At 38.3% G+C, this 10,091-nt stretch overlaps 1 protein-coding gene across 6 annotated transcripts in view; it reads right to left on the reverse strand.

Annotated features, from left to right (window-relative positions):
* MAP4 (microtubule-associated protein 4) overlaps positions 1-10,091 on the reverse strand; it is a 251,453-nt gene that overhangs the window by 66,750 nt on the left and 174,612 nt on the right. For 5 of the 6 annotated variants that reach the window (XM_012662867.1, XM_012662792.1, XM_012662942.1 and 2 more), the window contains exon 4: positions 424-546. In XM_012662867.1, the coding sequence (XP_012518321.1) occupies positions 424-546 (123 nt within the window). Of the gene's footprint in view, positions 1-423; positions 547-1,492; positions 1,546-10,091 lie in introns of those variants that run through there. The other variant, XM_012663026.1, reaches the window with a different exon arrangement.

A 10,091-nucleotide genomic window follows, 5' to 3' on the forward strand; every position in this document is an offset into this window, starting at 1 on the left:
AAAAAAAAAAAAAAAAAAAGAAAAAAAAGAAACACAGATAGTATGTATATAAAGGCTCTGGCACTGTGCCCAGCACAAAGCAGGCACTCAACAAATGGTGCTTTTATTACTGTAATAATTCTTTCTGTAAGAATTTAAAGTTCTAAGGTACTACTGATCCTTTAGTCATCAACGTATATGAATTTCAGATAATTTTTATTCAAAACAGGCTTTGAAGAACAGAGAACTAGAGGACATTTAAGTGTCTTGGATGAAAGGATAAATGGGGAACAGAAAGGGTCAACTGAATGTTCAGGGGAAATAATTATACCTTGGTTGTGCTATATGAGCTATATTTGGGCAAAAGTGTTCTGAGTAGTGCTTGTAGCTTTTTCCTGTTTATGTCATAGCTCAATTGATAGTCACAGGCAAGCGAGCACTTACCAGTCTGGATGGGATTGACCACTTGCTCAGGCTGGAAACAGAAATTTGTATCTTCTGGCCAGTTTTGGCTATTTTGATATTCCTGGTAGGCCATTTTCTCTTCAAGAAATTCTGTTGGAGACCCTTACAACAGAAACAGGAAACTAAAGTTACAAGATACCACTGTTTTCTCCTCCATTAGAGTGAAGTTTCTACAAAGTATTACAGCTAGTAAAATATAACACAATCATATCTAGCTCATGCCTTTCAAGAAAATCTTTTTTTAAAAGTGAGAGACAGAAGGAGCTGTGTGCGGTGGTACAGTCCTGTAGTCACAGTTACTCAGGAGGCTGAGGTGGGAGGATTGCTTGAACCCAAGAGTTTGAGGCTGTAATGTGCAATGATTACACCTGCCAATAGCCACTGTACTGTACTGCAGCCTAGGTGACACAGCAAGACACCATCTCTAAGTACACAGATACATACATAAATGATAAAAGGAAATAGAGTACTGGAAGTATAAGGTTGTTATTAAGGTCAAAAAACACTACAGATCGACTTTTGGTTATGTAGGCATGAAGAGGGTAGTGTTTCTTGCCACAAAAGAACAAATATAAAACAGGGTAAAACTGTCAAAAGCAACCATTTCAGGCACTGGAATTAAAAAAAAAAGCCAGACCTAAATAAATGAAAAGATGTACCATGTACCAGAATAGAAGATTCAATATTGTTAAGATGGCAATTCTCAAACTGACCAACAGATTCAGGAAATTACAGTTAAAATCCTAGCAGAATTTTTTTTTAAGATGTTAACAAGCTCATTTTATTTATATGGAAATGCAAAAAATCTACAATAGCCAAAACAATTTTGAAGAAAAATAAAGTTGGAGGACTTACATTACTTGATTTCAAAAGTTATTATAAATGTACCAACTCAGTGTGGTATTGACCACACACTTAGGTAAATGGAACAGAACAGAGTTCAGACAGGAACCTACAGTTATGGTCAATGGCTTTCAACAAAGGTGCCAGTGTAATTCAATGGGGAAAGGATAGTTTTTTTCAACAATGGTATAGAAATGACACTTACCTCACACCAGTAAAAGAAAATAAAATTTTAGGACCCTCTAAACTTACTATGCCAAGGGGAAGTTAAGCCCTGGAAACTGAAACACATAGCATGATTACAATTCTGCTTCTTAGATGTAGATTAACTCTCCCACATTGCTCTTGTTCTGCAAATGACTAGGAGACACCAGAGGTCAGATTTCCTCATTTCTAATCACTGATTTTTATTATAGATTAACTGCCTCCTTTATTGTCCTATATTTAACTCAAACCAGATGGTGTCCAAGACTCCCATGACTGTTATATCTTCAGTGTGGAATGTTTAATACACCTTTCCCAAAAGAAAAAGATAACCTTGACTAATTAGATCGTTGTAACTATGCACTGATTTTTACAAAGAAAAATGCTGAAATTCTATTAAGCTTCCCTAAATTTTGTCTATATTGAAAGACTTTGGAACACTGACTTCCATTCTTTGGAATCTGTGCTTTCTAGGCAGCCTGTCCTCAAACTTTGTGCTTGAATAAACTCTCTTTAAACTAGATTCTAACTCTTTTGATTATTTTAGGTTGATACACCATATGCAAAAGTTAACTCCAAACAGACCAAAGATCTTATATAAGAGTTAAAACTTTAAAAACTTGTAAAATAAATAGGAGAAAATCTCTGTGGCCTAGAATTAGGCAAAGATTTCTTAGACATATCACCAAAAGCATTATCCATAGAAGAAAAAATGGATAAATTGAACATCATCAAAATTTAAAACTTTTTGCTTTTCATTAAGAAAATGAAAAGAGAATCTACAGACTTGGAGAAAATATCTGCAGACTATAAGTCAGATAACACATTTGTATGCAGAAGAGATTAAAATCTCTTATAAAACAACTGTAAGATAAACAACTCAATTTAAAAATGGGCAAAATAAGGTGGCTGTGTGGCTCACCAAACTTGGGAGGCCAAGGCAGGAGGATTGTTTAAGGCCAGAAGTTCAAGACCAGCCTGAGCAACACAGCAAGACTCCGTCTCTACAAAAAAATCTAAAAACTAGCCAGGCATGGTGGCATGCACCTGTAGCCCCAGCTACTCAGAAGGCTGAGGCATAAGGATCACTTGAGCCCAGAAGTTGTTTTTTTTTTCTGAGACAGAATCTTGCTCTGTTGCCCGGGCTAGAGTGCTGTGGTGTCAGCCTAGCTTTGAGCCCAGAAGTTTGAAGTTGCTGTGAGCTATGATGACATCACTGTACTCTAGCCCAGGAGACAGAAGGAGACCCTGTATCCAGGCAAAAAAAAAAAAAAATCTAGAGGCCTCTTACATTCCACTTCCTGGTGAGGATGTGAAATGAACAACTACTTTGGAAAACAGTTTGATGATTTCTTTTTATTTTTTAAATAACAGCTTTATTGAGGTATAGTTCACACAAAATTCACCCTCTCCAAGTGTAGAATTCAGTAGTTTTTAGTATATTCAGAGTTATACAACCATCACCACTACCTAACTTGAGAACATTTTCTTTACTTCAAAAAAGAAATCAATCCCATACCCACTCCCCTTTCCCACTTCCCAGTAACCCCTGGTGATCACTAGTCTACTTTCTGTTTCTATGGATTTGACCATTCTAGATATTTCATATAAATGCAATCATTTAATCTGTGGTCTTTTGTGACTGGCTTCTTTCACTTAGCACAATGTTTTCAAGGTTCATCCATGTTGTAGCATGTATCTAAACTTTATTCCTTTTAATAGCCAAATATAATAATATTCCTTGTGTGGATACACCACACTATTTATCCATTCATCGGTTTACATTTGGTTGTTTCTACTTTTTGGCTATTGTGAATAATGCTGCTACGAACATTCATGTACAGGTTTTTTGTGGGGATATGTGTTTTCAATTCTGGGGATATATGCCTAGGAGTAGAATTGCTGGGTCATATAGCAACTTTTATGTTTGACATTTTGAGGAACAAACTATTTTCTAAAATGGCTGTATGATTTAACAATCCCAACAGCAATGTACGAGGACTCCAATTTCTCCACATCTTTACAAACAACTGTTATTATTTGTGTTTTTGATTTTAGCCATCTAAATGTAGGTATGAAATATATTATTGTGGTTTTGATTTGCACTGCCCTAATGACTTATGATGTTAAGCATCTTTTAGTGTGTTTATCAGTCATTTCCTTGTTTTCTCTGGAAAAATGTCTGCTTAAATCTTTCACTCTTTTTTGATTTATTTTATTTTATTTTTAGAGACCGGGTCTTGCCCAGGCTGGAGTGCAGTGGCTATTTACAGGCGTGATCATAGTGCACTACATCTCTGAACTCCTGGGCTTAAGAGATCCTCAGCCTCCTGAGTAGCTGGCACTATAGGCATGCCACCACACCCAGCTATCTTTACACATTTTTAATTGGGTTATTCATCTTTTTAATATTGAGATGTAAGATTTACTTCCTTGACAGTGTCCTTGCAGCACAAAAGTTTTTAATTTTGATGAAGTCTAATTTTCTTTTGTCACTTGTGTTTTTGGTGTCATATCTAAGAAACCATTGACTAATTCAAGGCCACAAAAATGTATGCCTATGTTTTCTTCTAAGAGTTTTATACTTTTACCTCTCGCCTTAGCTCTATGATCCATTTTGAATTAGTTTTTTGTTGGGTTTTTTTTTTTGAGACAGAGTCTTGCTCGGCTAGAGTGCAATGGCATCATCATAGCTCACTGAAATGTCAAGCTCCTAGGCTCAAGCCTCCTGAGTAGCTGGGGCTACAGGCGTGTGCTACCTCGCGTGGCTAATTTTTTCTATTTTTGGTAGAGATAGTGGTCTCACTTTTGCTCAGGCTGGTCTTGAACTCCTGACTTCAAGTGATCCTCCCATGTTGGCCTCCAAAAGTGCTAGGAGTACAGGCATGGGCCATTACGCCCATCCTGAATTAGTTTTTTTATATGGTTATTAGGTAGGAGTCTTAACTTCACTCTTTGGCGTATAGCTATCCAGTTGTCCCAGCACTATTTGTTGAAAAAACTATTCTTCCCCTGTTGATTTGTCCTGGCATCATTGTTGAAGGTTGTTAAGGGTTTTAATTCTGAACTTTCACAGTTTCTTAAAATATTAAATGTAGACTTACTATATGATCTGCAATTTCATGCCTAGGTATCTATCTAAGAGAAATGAAAACACATGTCTACACTAAGACTAATACATGAAGGTTCACAGCAGCATTACTCATAATAGCTAAAAACTGGAAACAACTCAACGTTTATCAACCAGTGAATGGATAAAGAAAATGTGATATACACATACAGTGGAATATTATTCAGCTATAAATGGAAATGAACTACTGATAAATACTACAAAATGGATAAACCTCAAAAGCATTATGCTAAGTGAGAAAAGCAAGATACAGAATATATATTGCATGATTCCATTTACGTGAAATTTCTTTTTTTTTTTTTTTTTTGAGACAGAGTCTCACTCTGTTGCCCTGGCTAGAGTACCGTGGCGTCAGCCTAGCTCACAGCAACCTCAAACTCCTGGGCTCAAGTGATCCTCCTGCCTCAGCCTCCCGAGTAGCTGGGACTACAGGCATGCGCCACCATGCCCGGCTAATTTTTTCTATATATTTTTAGCTGTCCGATAATTTCTTTCTATTTTTAGTAGAGACGGGGTCTCGCTCTTGCTCAGGCTGGTTTCGAACTCCTGAGCTCAAACAATCCACCCGCCTCGGCCTCCCAGAGAGCTAGGATTACAGGCGTGAGCCACCGCGCCCGGCCCATTTACGTGAAATTTCTAGCAAAGACAAAACTATGAAGACAGGAAACAGATAAGTGGTTGCCTGAGTCTGTAGATCACAATGGGGATTGATTTTGTAAACGGGGAAGGGAACTTTTAGGGTGGTAAAAAAATGTTCTAAAAATGGATTTCAGCAATGATTGAACAACTCTGTAAGTTTACTAAAAATCATTTACTTGTACACTTATAATAGGTAAATTCTTTGGTATGTAAATTTACACCTCAATAAAGCTGTTTTCTAAAAAAGTCTAGATTCCAAGTTACTTTCAGTATACACCTTGTTAGGGGCTATGAACTTTTCTGGAGAAGGGAGGACAAGAAGGGCGTTGAAGTGATGTGAAAAAGGAATTCTGAAGGAAGTTGTGTTTTTTTGTTGTTCTTTTTTTTTTTGAGACAAGGTCTCACTCTGTCGCCCAGGCTGTAGTGCAGTGGTGCAGTCATAGCTTACTGCAACCTCAAACTCGTGGGCTCAAGCCTCCCAAGTAGCTAGGACTACAGGTACATTCCACTATGCCCAGCTAATTTTTAAATATTTTTTTTCAGAAATGACGTCTCCCTATGTTGCCCAGGCTGGTCTCCCTCAAGTAATCCTCCTACCTTGGCCTCCCAAAGTGCTGGGATTACAGGCATGAGACACTGTGCCTGGCCACAAGGAAGTTTTGAGAGGCTAAATAGTCACAGTACTTAAGTTTGAAATTCTTCCACTGCCTTATTGCTGGAAAAACAGACCAGGACTTTAAGATGTACTTGGGAAGAGGGTAAGGCTCAGCCACAGGGTACTTATAAAATGACCCATGGTTAATCCACCTACTAGTAACCTTAAGGCAAACTGCGAGGGAAGTAGCAAGACTATCCCTTCTTTATTACCAGCCAATTCATCAGGCTGCCTCCAGGTGCAAATTTTGCACTTGAAGTTTGCCTTTTATTTTCATGTCTCATAGAACCATTTAAATCTGATTTCAAGTACAAGAAGTGGTTTGGGGAAAGAAGAGAAAAGAGGAATGAAACAAGATAATTTTTCTTAGATTTTGCATTCCTTGGAATGTTGCTTCAGGAGAATCTCCCAAAAGAAATTAGAATAGGTCTGAAGATTTTTCTTTTATAAATGTTTTCATTTAAGCATAATAAATCTATAGGCTTTAAGCTATTTTTCATGACTTCAAGAATGGAAGGGGGATAATAGACTATATTTTTAATTAAGATATTTGAATTATCATTTTATAACTAAAATTATTCTTACATAAGCAAAATACCTGATCCCTAAGAAACTCATTCATTGAAGGGAGAGTTAACATTGTAAATGGCAAAGACTCCTGAGTCTTATATGTCAACCTGAGCCTCTAGTAGGAGTTGTTTCTCTCTGGAGATCACGGGAGCTGTCCTACACGTAACTGAGAGGCTCCGTTTGTTGCAAGTTATAAGAAAAGGAAGTAATCAATTCTTCGAAAGAGAGATTTTTTCCTAATTTTAGGCATTATTTGCCACAAGTGTCTTTTTAAGATGAAAACTTACCATAATTGTCTTTCATCAATAATAGTTTACAATGTATATAAAGATGCTCTACATATGGTTATTCCCTATGTCGACTCTTAATAAATGACAAAACCATAAAGTAAATATGCCTCCTGTTAAGGTACAACTTGGGACCAGGGAGAAAAACAACAACATAGCAGTATAGTTCAGATATGGAGTCTACTACCTGATGCTGCAGAGGGGACTTGAAGATCCTGCAATGTGGGTCCTGTAAATTTATGTCTAAGCACCCCGAGAGGTTTAAATGCATCATCTCTAACCCTTCAACGTCCCCACTCACCCACCGCCTCCTTTTGGAACTCCCCAGTGTTCTTTCTCTATTCTGTCCCTCTTTTAGCTTTAAGAGAGCCACCTTAAATGGCATTTCAACACAAGTTAAGTTCCCCAGAGCTGACTATGGTTGAATTGGGTTAATTATGTAATTCAATTTTCTGTAATACTTCGTATGTACTCATCACCATTTCAGCTGACATGTAGGGCCAATTTTATATAGGTCATATATTTGTTTTTAGACACTGCTGGAAAAGTAATCTCAAGGCTGACTGAAAATGACAGACTAAGGCACTGGGTAAAATTCTCAGCAGAGAGATAAGACTGTAAGAACTAACCCACTGGTGATCAGGCAGCTCTGAATTACCAGAACCATGAAATTTGAAATGATTAAAAAAAAGTGATTAGGATTTTGCACCCCACTTTTCCCCAGCCAAACTTCCATCCTTTCAATACTTTCTAGTCTCTTTTCCTGTCTGCTGTATCCTGCTGGTGTGCAAGATTTGGATCACTCATGGGGAGTCCAAGAAAAGGAATAGAAAAACAAGAAAAAATCAGTTGGAATTACCTTATTTTACTCTAAATGATTAACTGGCAGGCTGCTTTCTTATAAGCAACATTAGTGCTACTGATAATTTACACATTATTAACAAAAAAAATTACATCAGTGAACCCTTCTATTTCATACCTTGGTTCTTTCCCTGTTTTTTTCAATGGTAACCTTAGAATTTTAGAGTGCAAAGAACCTAGAGGATTACCTAATCCAAAATCCTAAAGTTTATTTTATTTTATTTCAGACAGAGTCTCACTCTGTTGCCCTGTGTAGGGTGCCATGGCGTCAGCCTAGCTCAGAGCAGTCTCAAACTCCTGGGCTCAAGCGATCCTCCTGTCTCACCCTCCTGGGTAGGTGGGACTACAGGCACGTACCCCGATGCCTGGCTAATTTTTCTATTTTTAGTCGAGATGGGGTATCACTCTTGCTGAGGCTGGTCTCAAACTACTGTGCTCAAGTTATCCTCCCACATTGGCCTCCCAGAGTGCTAGGATTACAGGCGCAGGCCATTGCACCTGGCCTAAAACCCTAAAGTTTAAACCATGCCACATTTGTCCAGATAATTCATTTATCAATTTAAGCACCTAGTATATGCCAGTCACTATTCCAGGCATTAGTCATACAGCAGTAAACCAAATGGTGAAAGGTCTTGCTCTCATGGAGCTTAGATCACCACCATTTCATTGAGCTTAGTCACTATGAAAACAAAGAAACAAGTCTTAGTCTAGTTGAGGGTTTAAGACATGCCCAACGATGCAAATCTCTACACGCGTCAGTTTGCACATCTAATGCCTGCCTTATCTACTTAATTAAGGTTGAGAGAGGATATGTGAAGGTGCTTAGAAATTTATGAGAAACATGCTAAATTATTGCTAATCCTGCAACAACCATTATGGGTTAGATAGGATAAAAGTCTACAATAGCAGGTACTAAGTGCTACTATATAAGTTTAAATAATGGTCACATAATATGGTCATCGGATGATCTAGGAATACTTCCTGTAGGAGATTGGAACTTAATTGAACCTGGAAAGATAGTTAGGAGGATATAATTAAATGGAGATGGGAGACTCAGAAAGAGATAAACTGGGCCATGGGCAAGAATGGAAAAATAAGGAGCACACTACTTTGGCTGGAACACACTTACGGAGGGGCAACTATAGCTTCAAAGGTTAAATATAGTGGAACCCAAGATTTGTCTGCTTGCATCCCTTCTACATGGAAACTACCCTATTCCCCTCTAGTTGGTTCTAGTGCAGCTGTCAATCACAGTGCTTTGCTTTCCTCATCAAAGGAATATACCTGTGATACAAACAGGCTCAAAGTCCTTTGGAGAAATTTGATATACAGACATTTTAGATCGTTAACCATAAGGATGTGCCTGGGCTGCCAGTGGCCACCTTTCCCACCTTGCAAAAGACTGCCTGAGAATGGAGCTAAAGACTAGGGGAGGACAGAAAGGGAGAAAGGGGAAGAGTAGGACAGAGGGAAAAAGGTAGAGTGAGAGGGAAACAGAAAAAAGTAGAGAAAGAGAGAAACAAGGGGGAGGAGAAAGAACAGAGAAAAGAGAGATGTATGGACCAGGTACTATTCTAAAAACTTTACATGTTAAAAAAAAAATCTAGCTAAAGGCAGTCAACAAAATATACACGTATACATAATGCCTAATTCTTTTAATGGTAGCTACATCGAGGAAATCTCTAAAAATGAAGAAATATACATGTTGTCTATAGTTGTCTGAAGATCTCATCACAGGACAGAAAGGCAATCTAAACCAGAAAGAAATAGGATGTTTAAGAAAGAAAACAAGACTACAAATCAGATCTAGGCTCTAATCTTGGCTCTGCCATGTAACTTTGCGTGTGACCTTGAGACTACCAGAGCCACAGACTACTCATCTAAATTATAAAAAAAAGAAAGTTGTGCTACTTAATTTCTAAAATCCATTTTAATTTTAAAATTAATTCTGAGACCCTTGTTTATCCATTCATCTTCATACTCCTCAAAAATCTGGTAAAATAACTTACACATAAAACCCAGCATTATTGGATAGATGGAAGTACTTGTTACTTGTCTAAGCCAGAAAAATTACAATGAATCAAAGAACAAACAACAGAGTCCTTGGGAAGGTTCACAAGTGGCATATGGAGGAGGGGAGATGGTGGTCAAACTTGGATAAACACTTTTTAAAAAACAGTAAGTTGTTTCTGGCTGGGCGTGGTGGCTTATCCCTGCAATCCTAGCACTTTGGGAGGCCAAGGTGGGAGGACTGCTTGAGCCTAGGAGTTCAAGACCAACCTGAGCAAGAGTGAGACCCCCATCTTCACACACGCACACAAAAAATTAGCCGGGCGTGGTGGCACGAGCCTTGGGAGGCTGAGGCAGGAGGATCGATTGAGCCCAGGAGTTTGAGGTTGCAGTCAGCTATGATTCCACCACTGCCCTCTAGCCAGGGCGACAAAGCAAGACCCTGTCT

This window comes from Propithecus coquereli, unplaced genomic scaffold (genome assembly GCF_000956105.1).
Source record: "Propithecus coquereli isolate 6110/MARCELLA unplaced genomic scaffold, Pcoq_1.0 Scaffold1, whole genome shotgun sequence".
NCBI classification, from domain to species: Eukaryota; Metazoa; Chordata; class Mammalia; order Primates; family Indriidae; genus Propithecus; species Propithecus coquereli.